This window comes from Salmo trutta, unplaced genomic scaffold, assembly GCF_901001165.1.
Source record: "Salmo trutta unplaced genomic scaffold, fSalTru1.1, whole genome shotgun sequence".
Taxonomy (NCBI): Eukaryota; Metazoa; Chordata; class Actinopteri; order Salmoniformes; family Salmonidae; genus Salmo; species Salmo trutta.
Genome location: NW_021823043.1, coordinates 1,026,987 through 1,053,980, shown reverse-complemented (window position 1 = coordinate 1,053,980; position 26,994 = coordinate 1,026,987). Strand labels below are relative to the sequence as shown.

General features: G+C 45.6%; 2 protein-coding genes across 2 annotated transcripts in view; both read right to left on the bottom strand.

Moving 5' to 3' along the window:
- The window catches only part of LOC115188457 (gamma-secretase-activating protein), a 28,687-nt gene extending 20,010 nt beyond the window's left edge, over positions 1-8,677 (bottom strand). Inside the window, exons 1-7 of the mRNA XM_029747330.1 lie at positions 8,669-8,677; positions 8,295-8,379; positions 6,959-7,028; positions 6,714-6,874; positions 6,122-6,256; positions 2,434-2,492; positions 421-452 (exon numbers count right to left, since the gene is read on the bottom strand). Coding sequence (XP_029603190.1) covers positions 421-452; positions 2,434-2,492; positions 6,122-6,256; positions 6,714-6,874; positions 6,959-7,028; positions 8,295-8,324 — 487 coding nt within the window. The 5' untranslated portion in view covers positions 8,325-8,379; positions 8,669-8,677. The remainder of the gene's footprint in view (positions 1-420; positions 453-2,433; positions 2,493-6,121; positions 6,257-6,713; positions 6,875-6,958; positions 7,029-8,294; positions 8,380-8,668) is intronic.
- Positions 8,678-8,732: 55 nt separating this feature from the next.
- Positions 8,733-20,121, bottom strand: LOC115188378 (gamma-secretase-activating protein-like). Its single transcript, XM_029747183.1, has 17 exons — positions 19,696-20,121; positions 19,487-19,557; positions 17,951-18,007; positions 17,149-17,218; positions 16,683-16,730; positions 16,074-16,162; positions 15,845-15,914; positions 15,634-15,683; positions 15,438-15,542; positions 14,552-14,608; positions 14,407-14,453; positions 14,190-14,275; positions 14,052-14,054; positions 13,193-13,270; positions 12,963-13,046; positions 10,298-10,390; positions 8,733-8,809 (listed from the first exon to the last, which is right to left on the bottom strand). The coding sequence occupies exons 1-17, from the start codon at positions 19,781-19,783 to the stop codon at positions 8,733-8,735; spliced, it is 1,173 nt and encodes a 390-aa protein (XP_029603043.1). The 5' UTR covers positions 19,784-20,121.
- Between the last annotated feature and the right edge of the window lie 6,873 nt (positions 20,122-26,994).

Below are 26,994 nucleotides of genomic sequence, written 5' to 3'. Positions count from 1 at the left end.
TCACATTCCTAGAGACAAGGTTTCTTACATTCCTAGAGACAAGGTTTCTCACATTCCTAGAGATAAGGTTTCTCACATTCCTAGAGAGACAAGGTTTCTCACATTCCTAGAGAGACAAGGTTTCTCACATTCCTAGAGAGACAAGGTTTCTCACATTCCTAGAGAGACAAGGTTTCTTACATTCCTAGAGACAAGGTTTCTCATATTCCTAGAGACAAGGTTTCTCACATTCCTAGAGACAAGGTTTCTCACATTCCTAGAGACAAGGTTTCTCACATTCCTAGAGACAAGGTTTCTCACATTCCTAGAGACAAGGTTTCTCACATTCCTAGAGACAAGGTTTCTCACATTCCTAGAGACAAGGTTTCTCACATTCCTTCTATTAATTGATAGTGGCTTTTAGAATGTTGTGAATCTTACCAAGATTCCAGCTGTCCACCATCGACAGAACTCTGAAAATAACAGAGGAAATATCAGATGATATGACTTACTTGACTTATAAGTGGAAACTGTGTCTGTATGTATACAGTATCTCTACGTGTCTGTGTGTTTGTGTTGTTACGGTGTTTGAGTGTCATTATCTATCAGTATTATTGATCCCTGTGTGTTATTATCTATCAGTATTATTGATCCCTGTGTGTTATTATCTATCAGTATTATTGATCCCTGTGTGTTATTATCTATCAGTATTATTGATCCCTGTGTGTTATTATCTATCAGTATTATTGATCCCTGTGTGTTATTATCTATCAGTATTATTGATCCCTGTGTGTTATTATCTATCAGTATTATTGATCCCTGTGTGTTAATATCTATCAGTATTATTGATCCCTGTGTGTTATTATCTATCAGTATTATTGATCCCTGTGTGTTATTATCTATCAGTATTATTGATCCCTGTGTTAATATCTATCAGTGTTATTGATCCCTGTGTGTTAATATCTATCAGCGTTATTGATCCCTGTGTGTTAATATCTATCAGCGTTATTGATCCCTGTGTGTTATTATCTATCAGTGTTATTGATCCCTGTGTGTTATTATCTATCAGTATTATTGATCCCTGTGTGTTATTATCTATCAGTATTATTGAGCCCTGTGTGTTATTATCTATCAGTATTATTGAGCCCTGTGTGTTATTATCTATCAGCATTATTGATCCCTGTGTTAATATCTATCAGCGTTATTGATCCCTGTGTGTTAATATCTATCAGCGTTATTGATCCCTGTGTGTTAATATCTATCAGCGTTATTGATCCCTGTGTGTTAATATCTATCAGTGTTATTGATCCCTGTGTGTTATTATCTATCAGTATTATTGATCCCTGTGTGTTATTATCTATCAGTATTATTGATCCCTGTGTGTTATTATCTATCAGTATTATTGATCCCTGTGTGTTATTATCTATCAGTATTATTGAGCCCTGTGTTAATATCTATCAGTGTTATTGATCCCTGTATGTTAATATCTATCAGCGTTATTCATCCCTGTGTGTTTATATCGATCAGTATAATTGATCCCTGTGTGTTATTATCTATCAGTATTATTGATCCCTGTGTGTTAATATCTATCAGTATTATTGATCCCTGTGTGTTTATATCTATCAGTATTATTGATCCCTGTGTGTTTATATCTATCAGTATTATTGATCCCTGTGTGTTAATATCTATCAGTATTATTGATCCCTGTGTGTTAATATCTATCAGTGTTATTGATCCCTGTGTGTTATTATCTATCAGTATTATTGATCCCTGTGTGTTAATATCTATCAGTATTATTGATCCCTGTGTGTTAATATCTATCAGTGTTATTGATCCCTGTGTTAATATCTATCAGTATTATTGATCCCCGTGTGTTAATATCTATCAGTATTATTGATCCCTGTGTGTTTATATCTATCAGCGTTATTGATCCCTGTGTGTTAATATCTATCAGTATTATTGATCCCTGTGTGTTTATATCTATCAGCGTTATTGATCCCTGTGTGTTAATATCTATCAGTATTATTGATCCCTGTGTGTTATTATCTATCAGTATTATTGATCCCTGTGTGTTTATATCTATCAGCGTTATTGATCCCTGTGTGTTTATATCTATCAGCGTTATTGATCCCTGTGTGTTAATATCTATCAGTATTATTGATCCCTGTGTGTTTATATCTATCAGCGTTATTGATCCCTGTGTGTTAATATCTATCAGTATTATTGATCCCTGTGTGTTATTATCTATCAGTATTATTGATCCCTGTGTTAATATCTATCAGTATTATTGATCCCTGTGTGTTATTATCTATCAATGTCATTGATCCCTGTGAGTTTGTCTCTCTGTGCTTTCAAGAGTCAAGTTCCCCCTGTACCCCACCAACACGCTTCCTCCAACACACACAACATTCTGCAACACACAAGAGACCCTTCGCTCTTCCGTTCTCCACCTACTGTTTAGTGTTCTCCTCAATGTGACGCAGATAGTTAGAAGCCTTCTTGTTCTCCGACTTCTGAAACAGACAGAGGGAGGAACATGTTCTATAACTTCTGGAACAGACAGAGGGAGGAACATGTTCTCTAACTTCTGGAACAGACAGAGGGAGGAACATGTTCTCTAACTTCTGGAACAGACAGAGGGAGGAACATGTTCTATAACTTCTGGAACAGACAGAGGGAGGAACATGTTCTCTAACTTCTGGAACAGACAGAGGGAGGAACGTGTTCTCTGACTTCTGGAACAGACAGAGGGAGGAACGTGTTCTCTGACTTCTGGAACAGACAGAGGGAGGAACATGTTCTCTAACTTCTGGAACAGACAGAGGGAGGAACATGGTTCCCAACCTGTTACTGTACCACCAGCTAAATGTTGCTCTGCCCAGAAAACCCCTGAAGAACCCCCTCATGTGGACTTTACCAGTAGACCTATGGTGTCATGAGTCTTCTCAAGTACCCCCTGTGGATAGTCCAAGTGCCCCCAGGGTCCTAGTACCCCTGGTTGGGAAACACTGATTTAGCAGACGCTCTTATCCAGAGCAACTTACAAGAGCAATTAGGGTTCAGTGCCTTGCTGAAGGCCACATCAACAGATTCGGCTCAGGGATTCGAGCCAGAGACCTTTCGGTTACTGACCCAACGCTCTTAAACGCTAGGGTACCTGCCGCCCAAAGTTGAAGTGGTACTATTAGAGAATATGTCAGGAATTGGAAATGATTAATGTTTTCATACTGTCCTACTGCTAGCTGCAGTATAAAGCTTGGGATCAGAGAGAGAGAGATCATGGTTCCATACTGTCCTACTGCTAACTGTAGCATAAAGCTTGGGATCAGAGAGAGAGACCATGTTTCCATACTGTCCTACTACTAGCTGCAGTGTAAAGCTTGGGATCAGAGAGAGAGACCATGGTTCCATACTGTCCTACTGCTAGCTTCAGTGTAAATCTTGGGATCAGAGAGAGACCATAGTTCCAAACAGTCCTACTGCTAGCTGCAGTATAAAGCTTGGGATCAGAGAGAGACCATGTTTCCATACTGTCCTACTGCTAGCTGCAGTATAAAGCTTGGGATCAGAGAGAGACCATGTTTCCATACTGTCCTACTGCTAGCTGCAGTATAAAGCTTGGGATCAGAGAGAGACCATGGTTCCATACTGTCCTACTGCTAGCTGCAGTATAAAGCTTGGGATCAGAGAGAGAGACTATGGTTCCATACTGTCCTACTGCTAGCTACAGTTTAAAGCTTGGGATCCGAGAGAGACCATGGTTCCATACTGTCCTACTGCTAGCTGCAGTATAAAGCTTGGGATCAGAGAGAGAGACTATGGTTCCATACTGTCCTACTGCTAGCTACAGTATAAAGCTTGGGATCCGAGAGAGACCGTGGTTCCATACTGTCCTACTGCTAGCTGCAGTGTAAAGCTTGGGATCAGAGAGAGAGACCATGGTTCCTTACTGTCCTACTGCTAGCTGCAGTATAAAGCTTGGGATCAGAGAGAGAGAGAGACCATGGTTCCATACTGTCCTACTGCTAGCTGCAGTATAAAGCTTGGGATCAGAGAGAGAGAGAGACCATGGTTCCATACTGTCCTACTGCTAGCTGCAGTGTAAGCTTGGGATCAGAGAGAGAGAGACCATGGTTCCATACTGTCCTACTGCTAGCTGCAGTATAAAGCTTGGGATCAGAGAGAGAGAGACCATGGTTCCATACTGTCCTACTGCTACCTGCAGTGTAAAGCTTGGGATCAGAGAGAGAGACCATGTTTCCATACTGTCCTACTGCTAGCTGCAGTATAAAGCTTGGGATCCGAGAGAGACCATGGTTCCATACTGTCCTACTGCTAGCTGCAGTATAAAGCTTGGGATCAGAGAGAGAGACCATGGTTCCATACTGTCCTACTGCTAGCTGCAGTATAAAGCTTGGGATCAGAGAGAGACCATGGTTCCATACTGTCCTACTGCTAGCTGCAGTGTAAAGCTTGGGATCAGAGAGAGAAACCATGGTTCCATACTGTCCTACTGCTAGCTGCAGTGTAAAGCTTGGGATCAGAGAGAGAGACCATGGTTCCATACTGTCCTACTGCTAGCTGCAGTATAAAGCTTGGGATCAGAGAGAGAGAGACCATGGTTCCATACTGTCCTACTGCTAACTGTAGCATAAAGCTTGGGATCAGAGAGAGAGACCATGTTTCCATACTGTCCTACTACTAGCTGCAGTGTAAAGCTTGGGATCAGAGAGAGAGAGACCATGGTTCCATACTGTCCTACTGCTAGCTTCAGTGTAAATCTTGGGATCAGAGAGAGACCATAGTTCCAAACAGTCCTACTGCTAGCTGCAGTATAAAGCTTGGGATCAGAGAGAGACCATGTTTCCATACTGTCCTACTGCTAGCTGCAGTATAAAGCTTGGGATCAGAGAGAGACCATGTTTCCATACTGTCCTACTGCTAGCTGCAGTATAAAGCTTGGGATCAGAGAGAGACCATGGTTCCATACTGTCCTACTGCTAGCTGCAGTATAAAGCTTGGGATCAGAGAGAGAGACTATGGTTCCATACTGTCCTACTGCTAGCTACAGTATAAAGCTTGGGATCAGAGAGAGACCATGGTTCCATACTGTCCTACTGCTAGCTGCAGTGTAAAGCTTGGGATCAGAGAGAGACCATGGTTCCATACTCTCCTACTGCTAGCTGCAGTGTAAAGCTTGGGATCAGAGAGAGAGAGACCATGGTTCCATACTGTCCTACTGCTAGCTGCAGTATAAAGCTTGGGATCAGAGAGAGAGACCATGGTTCCATACTGTCCTACTGCTACCTGCAGTGTAAAGCTTGGGATCAGAGAGAGAGACCATGTTTCCATACTGTCCTACTGCTAGCTGCAGTATAAAGCTTGGGATCCGAGAGAGACCATGGTTCCATACTGTCCTACTGCTAGCTGCAGTATAAAGCTTGGGATCAGAGAGAGAGACCATGGTTCCATACTGTCCTACTGCTAGCTGCAGTATAAAGCTTGGGATCAGAGAGAGACCATGGTTCCATACTGTCCTACTGCTAGCTGCAGTGTAAAGCTTGGGATCAGAGAGAGAAACCATGGTTCCATACTGTCCTACTGCTAGCTGCAGTGTAAAGCTTGGGATCAGAGAGAGAGACCATGGTTCCATACTGTCCTACTGCTAGCTGCAGTATAAAGCTTGGGATCAGAGAGAGACCATGGTTCCATACTGTCCTACTGCTAGCTGCAGTGTAAAGCTTGGGATCAGAGAGAGAAACCATGGTTCCATACTGTCCTACTGCTAGCTACAGTATAAAGCTTGGGATCAGAGCGAGAGAGACCATGGTTCCATACTGTCCTACTGCTAGCTACAGTATAAAGCTTGGGATCAGAGAGAGAGACCATGGTTCCATACTGTCCTACTGCTAGCTGCAGTGTAAAGCTTCGGGATCAGAGAGAGAGAGACCATGGTTCCTGTGGTGCACTGAGCTCCCAGAGATCCTCTATATTCCAGTCTCTCTGTGTGAACTCACCAGGGTAGCTAGCATCATGGTCCAGTCTGGTAGACTGTGAGAGGTTCTGGATCTGCAGTTTGATCCTCTAATATGTGTGAACTCACCAATGCTGCTACATATTTCTAGGTGTGAACAGAACTCACCAGGGTAGTGAGCAGCTTGGTCCAGTCTGACAGGCTCTGAGATGCTCTGTATCGTAGGTTTGGAACTGCCTCAAAGTACTTAATCTTTTCTGTGCTCCACTGCAGCTCTTCCCAATAGCCCTGGAGACGTCTGGCCTGCAGCGAACATGACCAAACATCTAGTAAACACCAGATGTTCACTACTTTTACTGTTGTAAAAATAACTCCATTTGTTATGGTCATCTTGAGACCTCCTTGGAAACAAAATTATTTATGGTATGGGGTTCATACTGCATAACATTAAATAAAATGCACTTGATTGTAACAAATGGTTAATGTTTTGCCTTTAATTAAAGAAGGTCTCCATCTACAGAATAATCACTGGGTATTTCATTGGAAATAGCCCAGTTTATATAATATTATTAAGTCCCTTCTTTCAACACAACTTTTCTTCATTGAATTCATTAGATATGCATTCTTTATCTGTTACTGAGCACTGGATCTGCTTCCCTCTCCTGTCTGCCCCCTAGTGTCCAACCTTATAAATCACTCAATATTACACATGTGACTGATCAGGTCGTTGAATAGCTACAGTGTGTGAAAGAGATCTTACCTTTCCTTTGAACACTGGTTCAGCATGGAGCTCTGTGGTGCAGGTGACACCAGGGACCTGGTCTAGACCCTCAGGTACCTTCTTCTTCTCAAACACAGAGGAGTAGGGCAGGACTTCATCCAGACTGAGGCACTTCTTATAGATGATCCTGTACAGTGACGCTGTCGTTGAAGGGAGACGATGATTCTTCCATAAAACACCACAAAAATAGATGTGATAATGATGATAACTCTTGTTCCACTTACCCAGAATAAATTCCTGAATTTGATCGAAGGTGTCGAACGGCATGACATTGTCACAGATCCAATCTATGATCTGCAGAGAAAACACATGAAGTAACAGCAGTGCTATGCTATGTAACATCATCTTGGTGAAGTATTGTTACTATAGTAATTCCAGTGTTACCACACATGTATTAAGCCATGTATGTAAGGGGTTTCCACAGAACTGATAAACCCACAGCAGACTCGTCCTCATGGACCTCTAAGACGGGTTACCTCTCTAACTGTGTTAGTGAGTTGTCATGGCCACAGAGACACCGTTTAGAACAAATACTGCAGATGGAAATTTCAAGTGCAGCACTTTCTCTATTATAAACAACCTGACTCATGGTCAGAACCCAGTCCTGAACTTCTCCCTCCAAAACATCTCTCTCTATCTCACACACTCTTCAAAGTGGGAGACACTCTAGACCCAAACTGCTACAGACCTATATCTATCCTACCCTGTCTTTCTAAGGTCTTCGAAAGCCAAGTTAACAAACAGATCACCGACCATATTGAATCCCACCGTACCTTCTCCACTAAGCAATCTGGTTTCAGAGCTGGTCATGGGTGCACCTCAGCCACGCTCAAGGTCCTAAACGACATCATAACCGCCATCGATAAAAGACATTATTGTGCAGCTGTATTCATCGACCTGGCCAAGGCTTTCGACTCCGTCAATCACCACATTCTTATCAGCAGACTCAGCAGCCTTGGTTTCTCAAATGATTGCCTCGCCTGGTTCACCAACTACTTCTCTGATAAGAGTTCAGTGTGCCAAATCTGAGGGCCTGTTGTCCGGGCCTCTGGCAGTCTCTATGGGGGTGCCACAGGGTTCAATTCTCGGGCCGACTCTCTTCTCTGTATACATCAATGATGTCGCTCTTGCTGCTGGTGATTCTCTGATCCACCTCTACGCAGACGACACCATTCTGTATACTTCTGGCCCCTCTTGGACACTGTGTTAACTAACCTCCAGACGAGCTTCAATGCCATACAACTCTCCTTCCGTGGCCTCCAACTGCTCTTAAATGCAAGTAAAACTAAATACATGCTATTCAATCGATCGCTGCCTGCACCTGCCCGCCCATCCAGCATCACTACTCTGGACGGTTCTGACTTGGAATATGTGGACAGCTACAAATACCTAGGTTGCTTTATCTTGGCCAGATCGCAGTTGTAAATGAGAACTTGTTCTCAACTAGCCTACCTGGTTAAATAAAGGTGAAATATATATATATATTTTTTTAAAACACACTGTGTCTCTCTTGCTCTCTCTGAGCAAAGTGTTCTCAGGGGTTTTGCTTGCTTCTCCTACCTTCAGTTGTAGTGCAGCGTTGGGTCCCATGTAGAGCAGCAGACAGTGCAGGGCAGCCAGGCGTTGAGCGTCAGGTCTACTGTGGCTACAGCACAGAGCATACAGCACAGAGCATACAGCACAGAGCATACAGCACAGAGCATACAGCACAGAGCATACAGCACAGAGCATACAGCAAAGACATCATGAATACTACATAAACAGAGTGTGAAGTGTAGCATCACTATAATACCCAATACGCCAGTACTTTCTACATGCAGTAAGCATGAAATACACACTCCAACACTCAAGACCATGTTCCATTCAACAATGGATTGAGCTATATTGTATTCTGTTATTCTATGTTATTCCATTCCATTCTACTTCCATTGTACCTGCAGTGCAGTAGGCTCCATTAGGAAGGGGGGTTGAGGTCTACAGTGTACATCCTGCCTGTGTTCAGGTCCAGCGAGAGGACTCAGGTAGAGACAACACCACACTGTCTGATCCCAACACACCCAGCTCTGCATCAACACCTGTAAACACAGTTACACCGAGGCCATCATCAACACCTGTAACACAGTTACACCGAGGCCATCATCAACACCTGTAACACAGTTACACCGAGGCTCACCACCTGTAACACAGTTACACCGAGGCCATCATCAACACCTGTAACACAGTTACACCGATGGCCATCATCAACACCTGTAACACAGTTACACGAGGCCATCATCATCACCGTAACACAGTTACACTGAGGCCATCATCAACACCCCTGTAACACAAGTTACACTGAGGCCATCATCAACACCTGTAACACAGTTACACATAGGCCATCATCAACACCTGTAACACAGTTACACTGAGGCCATCATCAACACCTGTAACACAGTTACACCGAGGCCATCATCAACACCTGTAACACAGTTACACCGAGGCCATCATCAACACCTGTAACACAGTTACACCGAGGCCATCATCAACACCTGTAACACAGTTACACTGAGGCCATCATCAACACCTGTAACACAGTTACACATAGGCCATCATCAACACCTGTAACACAGTTACACTGAGGCCATCATCAACACCTGTAACACAGTTATACATAGGCCATCATCAACACCTGTAACACAGTTACACTGAGGCCATCATCAACACCTGTAACACAGTTACACTGAGGCCATCATCAACACCTGCAACACAGTTACACTGAGGCCATCATCAAACCTTCAACACAGTTACACGGAGGCCATCATCAACACGTAACCAGTTACACGGAGGCCATCATCAACACCTGTAACACAGTTACACTGAGGCCATCATCAACACCTGTAACACAGTTACACTGAGGCCATCATCAAACCTGTAACACAGTTACACTGAGGCCATCATCAACACCTGTAACACAGTTACACTGAGGCCATCATCAACACCTGTAACACAGTTACACTGAGGCCATCATCAACACCTGTAACACAGTTACACTGAGGCCATCATCAACACCTGTAACACAGTTACACTGAGGCCATCATCAACACCTGTAACACAGTTACACTGAGGCCATCATCAACACCTGTAACACAGTTACACTGAGGCCATCATCAACACCTGTAACACAGTTACACTGAGGCCATCATCAACACCTGTAACACAGTTACACTGAGGCCATCATCAACACCTGTAACACGGTTACACTGAGGCCATCATCAACACCTGTAACACGGTTACACTGAGGCCATCATCAACACCTGTAACACAGTTACACTGAGGCCATCATCAACACCTGCAACACAGTTATACATAGGCCAGATTAACAAACACACACTTGGGCTGCATCTCTAATGACTCCCTATCCTCATATAGTCCACTTGTGTTGGTAACCAGGGTCGTGTTCATAGACACGTAATGGAGTGAAACACAGAGGTGTCTCAACCGGAAAAAAAACGACATTTCCTTTTCCATTGCAAAACAATTGGCTACGGTGTGTCCTGATGAACATGCCCCAGGTCTAGCCTTACCTGAGAGGAAGAGACTGTGGCAGAGCAGCTCCTGTTGTCTGGTGTTGATGCAGTGCAGGAAGTGACCAGCCAGGTAGACGACCACGTAGTAACCTGGACAGAGAACAGCAGGCTAGTCTACGTTTATTCATCAGCTATCTTAGACTGACCTCAAATGTTTTGGGTTGGTTTATTTCTTTGTTCTCTTATGTAAATGTCTACTGTACAATAATAATAAACATCTTATCAAAAATAACTCCTAAAACCACTTCCTCAGTGCCAAGTAGAAGTAGCACTATCAGGGGCTGTGATAGGATGGATCGGCTGTGTGGGAGTGTTCCAGCAGGTACTGAAGGGGTAGTGATAGGATGGATGGGCTGTGTGGGAGTGTTCCAGCAGGTTCTGAAGGGGTAGTGACAGGATGGATGGGCTGTGTGGGAGTGTTCCAGCAGGTACTGAATGGGCTGTGATAGGATGGATCGGCTGTATGGGAGTGTTCCAGCAGGTACTGAAGGGGTTGTGATAGGATGGATGGGCTGTGTGGGAGTGTTCCAGCAGGTTCTGAAGGGGTTGTGATAGGATGGATCGGCTGTGTGGGAGTGTTCCAGCAGGTACTGAAGGGGTTGTGATAGGATGGATGGGCTGTGTGGGAGTGTTCCAGCAGGTACTGAAGGGGTAGTGATAGGATGGATGGGCTGTGTGGGAGTGTTCCAGCAGGTACTGAAGGGGGATGGGCTGTCTGGGAGTTTACAGCAGGTACTGAAGGGGTAGTGATAGATGGATGGGCTGTGTGGGAGTGTTTCCAGCAGGTACTGAAGGGGTAGTGATAGGATGGATGGGCTGTGTGGGAGTGTTCCAGCAGGTTCTGAAGGGGTAGTGATAGGATGGATGGGCTGTGTGGGAGTGTTCCAGCAGGTTCTGAAGGGGTAGTGATAGGATGGATGGGCTGTGTGGGAGTGTTCCAGCAGGTTCTGAAGGGGTAGTGATAGGATGGATGGGCTGTGTGGGAGTGTTCCAGCAGGTACTGAAGGGGTAGTGATAGGATGGATGGGCTGTGTGGGAGTGTTCCAGCAGGTACTGAAGGGGGATGGGCTGTCTGGGAGTGTTACAGCAGGTACTGAAGGGGTAGTGATAGGATGGATGGGCTGTCTGGGAGTGTTCCAGCAGGTACTGAAGGGGTAGTGATAGGATGGATGGGCTGTGTGGGAGTGTTCCAGCAGGTTCTGAAGGGGGATGGGCTGTGTGGGAGTGTTCCAGCAGGTTCTGAAGGGGTAGTGATAGGATGGATGGGCTGTGTGGGAGTGTTCCAGCAGGTACTGAAGGGGTAGTGATAGGATGGATGGGCTGTGTGGGAGTGTTCCAGCAGGTACTGAAGGGGTAGTGATAGGATGGATGGGCTGTGTGAGAGTGTTCCAGCAGGTTCTGAAGGGGGATGGGCTGTCTGGGAGTGTTCCAGCAGGTTCTGAAGGGGTTGTGATAGGATGGATGGGCTGTGTGGGAGTGTTCCAGCAGGTTCTGAAGGGGCTGTGATAGGATGGATGGGCTGTGTGGGAGTGTTCCAGCAGGTACTGAAGGGGCTGTGATAGGATTGGATGGGCTGTGGGGAGTGTTCCAGCAGGTTCTGAAGGGCTGTGATAGGATGGATGGGCTGTGTGGGAGTGTTCCAGCAGGTTCTGAAGGGGCTGTGATAGGATGGATCGGCTGTGTGGGAGTGTTCCAGCAGGTTCTGAAGGGGCTTGTGATAGGATGGATGGGCTGTGTGGGAGTGTTCCAGCAGGTTCTGAAGGGGTAGTGATAGGATGGATGGGCTGTGTGGGAGTGTTCCAGCAGGTTCTGAAGGGGCTGTGATAGGATGGATGGGCTGTGTGGGAGTGTTCCAGCAGGGTCTGAAGGGGCTGTGATAGGATGGATGGGCAGTGTGGGAGTGTTCCAGCAGGTTCTGAAGGGGCTTGTGATAGGATGGATGGGCTGTGTGGGAGTGTTCCAGCAGGTTCTGAAGGGGCTGTGATAGGATGGATGGGCTGTGTGGGAGTGTTCCAGCAGGTTCTGAAGGGGCTGTGATAGGATGGATGGGCTGTGTGGGAGTGTTCCAGCAGGTTCTGAAGGGGCTGTGATAGGATGGATGGGCAGTGTGGGAGTGTTCCAGCAGGTTCTGAAGGGGCTGTGATAGGATGGATCGGCTGTGTGGGAGTGTTCCAGCAGGTTCTGAAGGGGCTGTGATAGGATGGATGGGCTGTGTGGGAGTGTTCCAGCAGGTTCTGAAGGGGCTGTGATAGGATGGATGGGCTGTGTGGGAGTGTTCCAGCAGGTTCTGAAGGGGTAGTGATAGGATGGATGGGCAGTGTGGGAGTGTTCCAGCAGGTTCTGAAGGGGCTGTGATAGGATGGATGGGCTGTGTGGGAGTGTTCCAGCAGGTTCTGAAGGGGCTGTGATAGGATGGATGGGCTGTGTGGGAGTGTTCCAGCAGGTTCTGAAGGGGCTGTGATAGGATGGATGGGCTGTGTGGGAGTGTTCCAGCAGGTTCTGAAGGGGTAGTGATAGGATGGATGGGCTGTGTGGGAGTGTTCCAGCAGGTTCTGAAGGGGTTGTGATAGGATGGATGGGCTGTGTGGGAGTGTTCCAGCAGGTTCTGAAAGGGCTGTGATAGGATGGACAGGATGTCTGTGAGACAGATGTGTTGACTGACCTATAGGGATGAAGAGAGGGAGGAGATCTGTACTACATGGACTAGGGGTGCCATCCAGAGCCACTGAGAACGTTTTACTGCAGCCTGTAGAGGACAGAGAGGCTCTGGTAGATTACAATGTACAACTCGAAACTTAGAAGAACTTTGGATTTTCACTAACAGAACTTAATTAGTCATTTGTGAATAATGTATGGAACTAATGCAACATGGTAAGACGTATAATACTGAACCTCTGTGCACCAGGACTATGGTGTATGTGATCTCCTGGTTGGCACAAGCAGGCTGGCTGTAACACACACACATACTCCCTGCAATCAACAGTAAGGATCAGGTATTAAAACAACCAATTACACTCTAACAACATAATTAATACAAAGAAGAAGCAGAGGAAGCAGAAGAAGCAGAAGAAGCAGAAGAAGAACCAGAAGCAGAACCAGAAGCAGAACCAGAAGAAGAACCAGAAGAAGAACCAGAAGAAGCAGAAGAAGAAGCAGAAGAACCAGAACCAGAAGGAGAAGCAGAAGAAGCAGAAGAAGCAGAAGGAGCAGAAGAAGCAGAACCAGAACCAGAAGGAGAAGCAGAAGAAGAACCAGAAGAAGCAGAAGAAGAAGCAGAAGAAGCAGAACCAGAAGAAGCAGAAGAAGAAGAAGCAGAACCAGAACCAGAAGAACCAGAACCAGAAGAACCAGAAGAAGCAGAAGAAGCAGCAGAAGAAGCAGAAGCAGAAGCAGCAGAAGGATAGCATTTTAACAATGTGGTATTGATTGGGGTCTTATTAAAAGCAACAGTGTTTTAATGGTTGAATCTTGAATGTCATTTGGAATAAGTAGCACAGTGAAGTGATTATGTTCCTGGCCCTGGGCCGTCGTCAACCATCTTTAGATTTGATAGGCCTTTCAAAGAAACACAAATTATTTTTACGATTGAGAAGCCTGCAGCATTTCCAATTGTGCAGCTTGACTAATGCAATCTTTAGAATTGAGAAGTTCTATAAATCTGGGCTCTGTGAAGTGAGTGTGATTGTACTGAACTGTCCATTGATCAAGGAGTGACACAGTTCATCTAGATCACAGTAGCTACAGCACTTACCCTCTGTTTCCATTCACGTCCCATGTCAAACAAAAAGTAATGACAAACTCAATGAAAGAGGAATGTTCTCCGAGCATAGAACATTATCAATACAGTACAGTATGGAGGTGAATTAGTTTATGTTTAACCGAAACCTGCCTGTTTTATTGGTGATCACCAGCATCCTCATCTCCTCCCGTTCATGCTGTGTCTCTTGGTGATGGTCAAAGCCCAGGTTAACAAACCTAGGGGTCAAACACATAAGGAGTTATCCATACAGCATCACCAGAAATCGCTGAATATTGATGAACTGTTTTCAGGAAATACACAGTTTAGCTGAAAAGTAATCTTATTTAATGTTACTTTTCATTCTTACCTCATACAGGTGAAAGGGTTAGAGGGCAACTCCAGTTCAAGCTCAAACTGTCAGGAAAGAGGGGGAAGCATTAAGTAGCCTGACCTGAAATCAAACACTACCCATAAAGTGTTCATGATTAAATGATTTCTGCTGCTAGTCTCACCAAGGTCTCACAGTTGTGGTCATGGTAGAATTGCACACATTTCAGCACAGCTTTTTCCTGACAGAGAAAGAAGGGAGATCATTATTGCATTATCAGTTGGAATTTCTGCATTCTTCTTCACAATTCAACAGAAATAGAACATGTTAGTTGAAGGTGTTGTTGCCCAGATCAGAGCCTACAGTGTGTTACCTACAGCACCAGTCAAAAGGTAGGACACACCTACTCATTCAAGGGTTTTTCTTTAGTTTTACTATTTTCTACATTGTAGAATACTGAAGACATAAAAACTATAAAATAACACATATGGAATCATGTAGTAACCAAAAAAGTGTTAAACAAATCCAAATATATTTTATATTTGAGATTTTTTAAAGTAGCCACCGTACTTTGGTTTGTGCTTAATGGGGACTATCATTTGTTTTTCAACAGGACAATGACCCAACACACCTCCAGGCTGTGTAAGGGCTATTTGACCAAGGAGAGTGATGAAGTGCTGGATCAGGTTAACTGGCCTCCACAATCACCCGAACTCAACCCAATTGAGATGGTTTGGGATGAGTTGGACCGCAGAGTGAAGGAAAAGCAGCCAACAATTGATCAGCATATGTTGGAACTCCTTCAAGACTTTTGTAAAAGCATTCCAGGTGAAGCTTGTTGAGAGAATGCCAATAGTGCAAAGCTGTCATCAAGGCAAAGGCTTGGCAAAGGCTTGATGACAAAGGCTAACACTTTTTTGGTTACTACATGATTCCTTATGTGTTATTTCATAGTGTTGATGTCTTCACTATTATTCTACCATGTAGAAAATAGTAAAAATAAAGAAAAACCCTTGAATGAGTAGGTGTGTACACACTTTTGACTGGTACTGTATATAATGGTATGTTACCCTGTGTGTGAGGTAGAAGAGTCTCTGTGTCTGGCTGTCCCACTGGACCCAGCTGAACTCCTCTGCCACCCTGTCTTTGGCCAGGCACTCTGGGTTCAACATCACCTGTTAGAACACCAGTCAACAGGAAGTGATGTCACTACGGAACAGTTGCATTCCATTCCAGCTCTCTATAGTCTGTGACAGTGTTTCTTACCACTCTGTAACCCTCTTGTCTGACCAGCATCACATGGAGCTGCTCCACATCTGAAAGGTCAAAGGTCAAAGTTCAAAGCCTAAACTCTGAAGGCCCAGTAGCCAAACTCTCCCAAAAACAGAAAACAGTGTCAGCTAATGTCTTTGTACTATCATAGTTAAAAGCTGTGACCCTCAGAGATTTGACACCACTTGACTTCCCAGATACTCACAGCCATCTTCTGCTACCAGCAGCAGGTGACTCTCCAGCACTGAGTCCCTCTCTGTGTCTGGATGGATGAACTGTATGAAACCAAAGATGACTGGTAGTATCTTTGTAGTATAACTATGTTATAGCACATTGTTACATCAATGTAATAACAACTGAGGGGAAGCTTATTGTAATAGGTGTTCCTGATAAGAGTACAATAGAGTCCAGTACAAAACAATACAGCTCTATACCTGAACTCTGACCCGGCAGTCGACAGCCTTCAGGACCTTAGTGTTGTTAATGGGATGGATCTCAATGAGGAGGGTCAGACATTTTGAAACTAGGAGTAGAACAATGGGAAAGGTGTTAAATATGGTAATGATTAAGTTCACTGACCTGAAACAGCAGAAACTGCTTCACTGCCAGCGCTGCCCGTGTGATAACTGTTACTCACTCCAACACACACAGGTGACCGATGTAGTGCGGCCTACAGCCAATAGTTGTGTACAGTTTGAACCTGTCGTGTAGAGTACACTTGAAACACTTAAAAACCTGTGGTGCATGTGTGGATAGATACTTAATAACATCCTGAATGTTTCCCATCTGACTATTAGAGTTGTAGTGAATACAGCCACGGGTCTGTTTCCCTATAGGCTCAGAGAGAACCAGAGGGAAACAGAGAGCTAGTCATCAGCAGGATATAGCTTACCACTTCCCTCTTCATAACACTGTAGATTTACATGGTTATCTGTCTAGTTGCATTTCTCTAACCTTCAGCTTCTGTGTTTGTTTGTATCAGCGTTGGGAGGTGTGTGTGTGGGGGAGGGGGGGGGGGGGTCGAGCCAAGGGGAGACAGGTACCTGGTCTAAGGCGCTCCTCTGTTCTTGTCCTCTGTGCCAAACTGACCGCTAAAAATGAGATTAAAAGACAAGTATGTGAGTTGATGTGGGTTCAGTGACGTGACTTCAATACAATGGCTCTTGGCTGTCGGCTCAGTCACAAGACATTGTTCCTCTCTCGTGATGATAAGATACTCCTACGGGGTGATCACAATCTTGGACTGGAAATATCAGTAGGCTATATGTAGGAAAACCTGTATCTAGTCTAACACTGACACACTAGCGGAGGAGACACTGGCTCAACACTTTAGTGAGGATTCTTGTTTCACTGTCTGTGTGTCTTTGTACTACGCATGTGTGTTACATAGAATTAGAATACCATGGATTCTAGAGCTTTATCTGTTCGACACCATAGAATTCAATAGAACAATTCATGTATCTCCATGTTCTACGCATTCTATTTCTAAGTCCATGAACAGGTCCTTACCCAGCAGAGTCTCCTCCTTATTCAGAGAACAGCTGCTGACACACACTTGCTTGTCAAATGTGTAGAGGAGCTGTGAAGAGAGGGGAGAGGGTTTAGGGGAGAGGGGAGAGGTGTAAGGGGAGAGGGGAGAGGGGTTAGGGGAGAGGGGAGAGGGGAGAGGTGAAAGGGGAGAGGGGTTAGGGGAGAGGGGTTAGGGGAGAGGTGTAAGGGGAGAGGGGAGAGGTGTAAGGGGAGAGGGGAGAGGTGTAAGGGGAGAGGGGAGAGGGGTTAGGGGAGAGGGGAGAGGGGAGAGGTGAAAGAGGAGAGGTGTAAGGGAGAGGGGTAAGGAGACAGGGAAAGGGGTTAGAGGAGGGGTTAGGGGAGAGGTGTAAGGGGAGAGGGGAGAGGTGTAAGGGGAGAGGGGAGAGGTGTAAGGGGAGAGGGGAGAGGGGTTAGGGGAGAGGGGAGAGGGGAGAGGTGAAAGAGGAGAGGGGTAAGGGGAGAGGGGAGAGGTGTAAGGGAGAGGGGTAAGGAGACAGGGAAAGGGGTTAGAGGAGGGGTTAGGGGAGAGGGGTAAGGGGACAGGGGAGGGGTTAGGGGGGAGGGGTAAGGGGACAGGGGAGAGGGGTTAGGGCCCATGATGAACACTACAAACAGCTGGTGTTGATCAGGCAGTGTACCAGGAGTAACCTCACATTCCATTAAGACTATGTGCTGGCATATACACATATACTCACCCACTCACTCACTCACTCTTATTGTCACACACTCACAGTCAAACACACACAGTCACACACACACACCCACACAGAGGAAGCTCTACCTTATTCTGTCTGGTATTGGGCTCGTATTTCCCGATCCTGGTGGTCCCTGTTGCCCCCTGAGAGATGAGAGGAGGGAGGAGGAAAGCCATTATGGCTCATAATGACTGTGTGTGTGTGTGTAATGACCTATACTTATGCCCATGTAATCTCAGCTGTCTATGTAGGGCTTAACACTCCTGCAGTCTGAGGATACTTCTTCAACAACTCTATGTTATAAGGAAACGGAATACCTCTTAACCAGTAGCTCTTAACCAGTAGCTCTTAACCAGTAGCTCTTAACCAGCAGCTCTTAACCAGTAGCTCTTAACCAGCAGCTCTTAACCAGCAGCTCTTAACCAGTAGCTCTTAACCAGTAGCTCTTAACCAGTAGCTCTTAACCAGCAGCTCTTAACCAGTAGCTCTTAACCAGTATCTTATTCAGCTGCAATGGTCTGTCATGAGTCTTTGGGCTTTTATTTGGAGCCTACGTCCCAATGGCACCCTATCCCCTACATAGTGCACTTCTTTTGACCAGATCCCTATGGTCAAAAGTATCCCTGGTCAAAAGTAGTGCACTATAAGGAATAGGGTGGCATTGGGGTGCTGCACTATAAGGAATAGGGTGGCATTGGGATGCTGCACTATAGGGAATAGGGTGGCATTGGGATGCTGCACTATAGGGAATAGGGTGGCATTGGGATGCTGCACTATAGGGAATAGGGTGGCATTGGGGTGCTGCACTATAAGGAATAGGGTGGCATTGGGGTGCTGCACTATAAGGAATAGGGTGGCATTGGGGTGCTGCACTATAAGGAATAGGGTGGCATTGGGGTGCTGCACTATAGGGAATAGGGTGGCATTGGGGTGCTGCACTATAAGGAATAGGGTGGCATTGGGGTGCTGCACTATAGGGAATAGGGTGGCATTGGGGTGCTGCACTATAAGGAATAGGGTGCCATTGGGGTGCTGCACTATAGGGAATAGGGTGACATTGGGGTGCTGCACTATAGGGAATAGGGTGGCATTGGGGTGCTGCACTATAGGGAATAGGGTGACATTGGGGTGCTGCACTATAGGGAATAGGGTGGCATTGGGGTGCTGCACTATAAGGAATAGGGTGCCATTGGGGTGCTGCACTATAAGGAATAGGGTGGCATTGGGGTGCTGCACTATAAGGAATAGGGTGGCATTGGGGTGCTGCACTATAAGGAATAGGGTGACATTGGGATGCTGCACTATAGGGAATAGGGTGGCATTGGGGTGCTGCACTATAGGGAATAGGGTGGCATTGGGGTGCTGCACTATAAGGAATAGGGTGGCATTGGGGTGCTGCACTATAAGGAATAGGGTGGCATTGGGATGCTGCACTATAGGGAATAGGGTGGCATTGGGATGCTGCACTATAGGGAATAGGGTGCCATTGGGATGCACCCTAGACAGATGGAATGTTCCCACCACGTCCCGAAGAGCGCACTGTTGGTTATGTGTGGAACGTCCCGCTGGACCTGTCCATTATAATGCTATGTGAATTGGCCCCATGCCCAGTGTCCACTTACTTTCCAGGAGTAGAGCACTCCTCCATCCCTTTCAATGTTGAGGATCCGAGTGTCAACGATCCCTGAGTTTTCTGTAGAGGAAAAATACATTTTTCCATTACATGTGTCACTACTATCATGGTATTTGTCACACATTGTCACCTTGTGCGTAAAGGCACAAAGTATAGGTTTACGATATCGGTCGAGCGAAACAACCAGATAGCTCTTACCTTCGGTTCTTCCTACAGTCGCCTCTTTCTTAAATATCCTTGACACCACATCCTGCTGCAAATCGAAAGTTGCGCTTAGTTGCAACATGTGTGCGGTTGACCTCCTCCACAACGTACTGATTCCCACGTCTATTATGCATCAAACACTACGACGAAATCCCTTCAATTAGAGCCTCGGCGATTTCCCACTATCCGGAAGATGTCATCCCTATAGCCTCAAGTTCCAACTCATCATATAATGAGGCATCATGTGATAGTTGTAAATTACGTGTTGATGATAGTCCAGTAGCCGTTTAAGCAGTGTTTTACGCACCGAAAACAAAGCAGAAGGCGTGATTTAAAAGGGAATCACTTCCCTTGAGATCTGCAGCCACACAGTAATTTACTCAACTTCACACGGAACAATATTGACAGGTCGCCCTGTTCATAGAGCCCTCCCTCTCGGGTCAGACAGCGGAGACGCCCGCTCTGATAGGCCGGACAAGCGATCACTCCGGTGGATCAGAACGTCTCACCGCCTTTGCTGCCTGCCTGGGCTGTGTGTCACCTGATTATAGACAACATAAAACTATGGAGGTGCTGTGCGACCACCAGAGGGCAAAACATACACAAACACAGAAGGCTGTTTATTTAACTTTCACAATAGCCCTACTTTATAGTCGTTTTGCTATGTTGGTGTCTTTGTGCCCCTCATTGACCATTCAATCTACTAGTCATAGCGCTATATAATACCACCTGACAATAAATTAGGCTAGTTATATCAGCACTGTCTCAAGTTCGATTTTCATCAAATCTGCAATCCAGCTTTGTACCCACACGGTGGCGGTAGTGTATAGAAAACCTCATGCGAGCCGGACACTGTTCTGAATGAACCTACAGTAGCTTATTTTTTCATTTTACTTTTACTTTAACCTTTACTTAACTAGGCAAGTCAGTTAAGAACAAATTCTTATTTGCAATGACGGCCTACACCAGCCGAACCCGGACGACGCTGGGCCAATTGTGCGCCGCCCTATGGGACTCCCAATCACGGCCGGTTGTGATACAGCCTGGATTCGAACCAAAGTGTCTGTAGTGACTCCTCTAGCACTTAGTAGGGACATCTCAAAGCAGTTTATTACTGAGGCACCATGCATCCTATATTATGTATACATTTCAAATGGAAACGTGTGAAACTGCTCAGATTATTAGGTATTGCATCAGCTACAACTACTGAGTCACCATCAACATGACTCTAGATACATTATAACTGAGTTACCATCAACATGACTCTAGACACATTATAACTGAGCTACCATCAACTTGACTCATACAATGTCCAATTATCTTACAGTAATTAACATCCTCTTCCTGGTGTATGGTTGGCTTCCTGGGAGGTCCTAGAGATGGCCCTGGGAGTATACATTGTTGTAGTTTCCTGTAGGCACAGGTCTAGGATCAGCTTGTGTGGAAGTGTACCTACAGTGTACAGTCGTGGCCAAAAGTTTTGAGAGTGACACAAATATTAATTTTCACAAAGTCTGCTGCCTCAGTTTGTATGATGGCAATTTGCATATACTCCAGAATGTTATGAAGAGTGATCAGATGAATTGCAATTAATTGCAAAATCCCTCTTTGCCATGCAAATGAACTGAATCCCCCCAAAAACATTTCCACTGCATTTCAGCCATGCCACAAAAGGACCAGCTGACATCATGCCAGTGATTCTCTCGTTAACACAGGTGTGAGTGTTGACGAGGACAAGGCTGGAGATCACTCTGTCATGCTGATTGAGTTCAAATAACAGACTGGAAGCTTCAAAAGGAGGGTGGTGCTTGGAATCATTGTTCTTCCTTTGTCAACCATGGTTACCTGCAAGGAAACACATGCCATCATCATTGCTTTGCACAAAAAGGGCTTCACAGGCAAGGATATTGCTGCCAGGAAGATTGCACCTAAATCAACCATTTATGGGATCATCAAGAACTTCAAGGAGAGCGGTTCAATTGTTGGGAAGAAGGCTTCAGGGCGCCCAAGAAAGTCCAGCAATGTAACACTTGTCGTTAGGAATGGACCAAGGCGCAGCAGGAATGTGAATACTCATACTTTTAATAAACTCAAGTAAGGCATCCACAGGAAAAACAATAAATGATACTCACGACAGCAACAGTTTTGCAGGCTAACAAACGCAGTGCAAAAACAACTACCCACAACCCCAAAGAAAAAACACACACTACTATATAGGACTCCCAATCAAAGGCAACTCAACACACCTGCCTTCAATTGGGAGTCCAATCACCAACACAACACTTAACACACAAAACCCTGCCACATCCTGACCAAAACTAATCCAATTGCTCCCTCTGCTGGTCAGGACGTGACAAGCAAGCTCCAGGACCATCTCCTAAAGTTGATTCACCTGCGGGATCGGGGCACCATCAGTACAGAGCTTGCTCAGGAATGGCAGCAGGCAGATGTGAGTGCATTTGCACGCAAAGTGAGGCGAAGACTTTTGGAGGATGGCCTGGTGTCAAGAAGGGCAGAAAAAAAGCCACTTATCTCCAGGAAAAACATAAGAGACAGATTGATATTCTGCAAAAGGTACAGGGACTGGACTGCTGAGGACTGGGGCAAAGTCATTTTCTCTGATGAATCCCCTTTCCGATTGTTTGGGGCATCGGGAAAAAAGCTTGTCCGGAGAAGACAAGGTGAGCGCTACCATCAGTCCTGTGTCATGCCAACAGTAAAGCATCCTGAGACCATTCATGTGTGGGGTTGCTTCTCAGCCAAAGGAGTGGGCTCACTCACAATTTTGCCTAAGAACACAGCCATGAATAAAGAATGGTACCAACACATCCTCCGAGAGCATCTTCTCCCAACCATCCAGGAACAGTTTGGTGACGAACAATGCCTTTTCCAGCATGATGGAGCACCTTGCCATAAGGCAAAAGTGATAACTAAGTGGCTCGGGGAACAAAACATAGATATTTTGGGTCCATGGGCAGGAAACTCCCCAGACCTTAAACCCATTGAGAACTTGTGGTCAATCCTCAAGAGGCGGGTGGACAAACAAAAACCCACAAATTCTGACAAACTCCAAGCATTGATTATGCAAGAATGGGCTGCCATCAGTCAGGATGTGGCCCAGAAGTTAATTGACAGCATACCAGGGCGGATTGCAGAGGTCTTGAAAAAGAAGGGTCAACACTGCAAATATTGACTCTTTGCATCAACTTCATGTAATTGTCAATAAAAGCCTTTGACACGTATGAAATGCTTGTAATTATACTTCAGTATTCCATAGTAACATCTGACAAAAATATCTAAAGACACTGAGGCAGCAAACTTTGTGAAAATGTATATTTGTGTCATTCTCAAAACTTTTGCCCACGACTGTATACAAGTGATGGTAAGTGTATCTACAATGTACTGTACCTGCATTTGACATGGCTCCATTCTATTGTTGAGCTGGTGTGACTCAGGTATGACTGGTACTCACTGGGCATGTGGGGAATGATGAGTGCCCCCTACATGTAGGTTTTGTGAGTCAATGTCCTCATTAGGCGGGAATTTATTTGAATTAAACTATGACTGGACATATTGTCAGTGTGAATTTCCTTCCGCCAAGCCTTCATACCAGACCAGTGTGTTTCAGGCTTTGATACATCCCTGTCTGTATAAGGAATAGGGTGCCATTTATGGAATAGGGTGCCATTTAGGGAATATGGTGCCATTTATTGAATATGGTGCTATTTAGGGAATATGTTGCCATTTAGGTAATAGGGTGCCATTTAGGGAATAGGGTGCCATTTATTGAATATGGTGCTATTTAGGGAATATGGTGCCATTTAGGGAATAGGGTGCCATTTATTGAATATGGTGCCATTTAGGGAATATGGTGCTATTTATTGAATAGGGTGCTATTTAGAGAATATGGTGATATTTATTCAATATGGTGCTATTTATTCAATATGGTGCTATTAATAGGGTGCTATTTAGGGAATAGGGTGCTATTTATTCAATATGGTGCTATTAATAGGGTGCTATTTAGGGAATAGGGTGCCATTTAAGATGCAAACCTAGAACTTTATAGTTGTCATTCATAACATGCACTTGACCTTTCATTCAACCTCTGTTGAATGTTATGAAAATACTGCTCAGTTTAATGAAAACCAAAATCTCCCGTCACTGCATTTCAAGCAGATGTGTGTTCACTGTTCATAGAAGACTAGAGAGACCAAAGTCTTCTCTGACCCAGAGACCAACACACCCCATATGAGGTCGGTGATTCACAGCCTAACAATAGCTAACCCAGGGACAACACTGCTGCAGCCAACCAGACAGCGCTTCCTGAAGACAGGATAGTCTGTGGCAGCATCTAAAATGGCACCCTATTCCCTATATAGTGCACTACTTTTTGATTAGGGCCCTATGTGCAATCTGGTCAAAAGTAGTGCACTATATAGGGATCGGGGTGCTATTTCAGACACGCTGTGGGTCTGGATTGAGGCATGGCGGCACCCATGCCACCACACCATCGCCATCCTCTAAACTCTCTCACCAAACACACAAAACCCCTGGCCCTTTTTGTTGGATGGCTGCCCCAATCACTGGATGCTGTTTATAGTCCCTTGGAAAGAGGGAGTAGTAGAGAGAGAGCGGGAGAGAGAGAGAGAGAGAGGGAGAGCGAGTAGTAGAGTAGTAGAGGGAGAGAGAGAGAGATGGAGAGAGAGTAGTTAGAGAGAGAGAGTAGTATAGAGAGAGAGGAGGGAGAGTGAGAGAGAGAGAGAGAGAGAGATGAGAGAGAGGAGATGAGAGAGAGAGAGAGATAAGAGAGTAGATGAGGAGAGGAGGAGAGAGAGAGAGATGGGAGGGAGAGGGAGAGAGGAGAAAGAGAGGAGGGGGAGTGGAGTAGGGGAGAGAGAGAGAGAGAGAGAGGAGTAGTAGAGAGAGAGGAGAGTAGTCGAGAGAGTGAGAGAGGGGAGGAGAGAGAGAGAGAGAAGTGGGGAGGAGAGAGAGAGAGAGAGAAGGAGAGAGGGGAGGAGAGCGGTGTAGAGAGTAGTAGAGAGGAGAGGGGGAGAGAGAGAGAGAGAGAGAGGAGTGAGAGAGAGAGAGAGAGAGGGGGAGAGTATGGGAGCGAGAGAGAGGGGAGAGAGAGGAGAGAGGGGAGGAGGGGAGGGGAGGAGAGAGGAGAGGGAGAGAGAGAGAGAGGGAGGAGAGAGAGAGAGAGAGAGGGAGAGAGAGAGAGGGGAGGGAGAGAGAGAGGGAGGAGGAGAGAGGGGGGAGGGAGGGAGAGGAGAGAGGGAGAGAGAGAGAGAGGAGAGAGAGAGAGAGAGAGAGGAGAGAGAGGGAGAGAGAGGGAGTGAGAGAGGAGAGAAGGGGTGTGCTTTTATTTCAGATGAATTGTGGAAACTAATAACAACTCTCAATGCTTACCCCACTACACTCACACACACACACACAACACACACAACACACAAACTAATCCTGTATTTGAGGGAACACGGCTGCAGGGTTTTATGTAAATGTTTGGGTGTGGGTGGGGGGGGGGGTGGGGTGGGGGGCTGTGGGGTGGGGGGGTGGGGTGGGGGGGGGGTGGCGGGCACGTCTTTCTTAAATTTGGGTTTTCAGTTCCATTATTGTTTGATGGATGGCCTGTTCCAGCTGGTTCTGTTCTGCCAGTGGGTTCTCATGTGTTTGTTTTCTGTTCAGAACTGCGGTTCAGTCCGTGTGGGACTCTTCCCCCCATGGCCGTGGAGGACATTGGAAAAACACAGAATAACACACACATGGCTCACACACACACACACACACATGGCTCACACACACACACACACACACACACACACCACACACACACACACACACACACACACACACAGGTCACAAAAACACAGAATAACACACACATGGCTCACACACACACACACACACACACACACACACACACAACACACACACACACACACACACACACATAGGTCACAAAACACACACACACACACAAACACACACACACACACACACACCACACACACACACACACACACACACACACACACACACACATACAGGCCAGGACAGCAATTATGTGGAGGTTCTAAATCTGACAGAGGGTCCGACCGCCTCCATGTGGCTCTCAGCAGAATGGGACAGACAGTCGTGGTGGAAGGGCCCCTGTTGTGTGTGTGTGTGTGTGTGTGTGTGTGTGTGTGTGTGTGTGTGTGTGTGTGTGTGTGTGTGTGTGTGTGTGTGTGTGTGTGTGTGTGTGGTGAAAATCAGAGAGTTAAGAATGAAACAGACATATGATTTGGGACAGAGACAGGCAGCCTGGAGTCTGAGGGGGTTGGTGAGAGTCACATAGAGGGTGTCACTACACACACACACACACACACACACACACACACACACACACACACACACACACACACACACACACACACACACATAGCACCCAATGCCACATAAGCCAAAGCACCCCTCCCTAAGCCCTATCCACATCCACGCTCCCACTTCCCCTCTGTTTCTGTTATTTGTGTGGATGAATATGGACTCCCATGTTGTTTCTGTTATTTGTGTGGGTGAATATGGACTCCCATGTTGTTTCTATTCTTTGTGTGGGTGAATATGGACTCCCATGTTGTTTCTATTATTTGTGTGGGTGAATATGGACTCCCATGTTGTTTCTATTCTTTGTGTGGGTGAATATGGACTCCCATGTTGTTTCTGTTATTTGTGTGGGTGAAGATGGACTCCCATGTTGTTTCTATTCTTTGTGTGGGTGAATATGGACTCCCATGTTGTTTCTATTCTTTGTGTGGGTGAATATGGACTCCCATGTTGTTTCTATTCTTTGTGTGGGTGAATATGGACTCCATGTTGTTTCTATTCTTTGTGTGGGTGAATATGGACTCCCATGTTGTTTCTATTCTTTGTGTGGGTGAATATGGACTCCCATGTTGTTTCTATTCTTTGTGTGGGTGAATATGGACTCCCATGTTGTTTCTATTCTTTGTGTGGGTGAATATGGACTCCCATGTTGTTTCTATTCTTTGTGTGGGTGAATATGGACTCCCATGTAGTTTCTATTCTTTGTGTGGGTGAATATGGACTCCCATTCTGTTTAGATTTCCAAAATATGAACAAGAAAGGATTCTGTTTCAGAGGCCTCTGTCAACTCAAGACACCTGGATTCAGTGAAGGTTAGGAGTGTTGCAGCCTATTCCATCTCTTTGCTGACCGTTCTTCTATCTATTGATAGTTCCAGTACCATTGATATTCCTACAGTCTTGTGTATCTGGTAGCGATATAATTTACAGA

Bases quoted from the DNA above. Each gene is read 5' to 3' on its own strand.
- LOC115188378 (XM_029747183.1), bottom strand. From the start codon at position 19,783: ATGTTGCAACTAAGCGCAACTTTCGATTTGCAGCAGGATGTGGTGTCA. The intron at 15,543-15,633 runs GTAAGAAACACT...GTGTTCTAACAG, and splicing joins GACAAGAGGGTTACAGAGTG to GTGATGTTGAACCCAGAGTG. The intron at 14,454-14,551 runs GTGAGACTAGCA...CTTTCCTGACAG, and splicing joins ACCACAACTGTGAGACCTTG to TTTGAGCTTGAACTGGAGTT.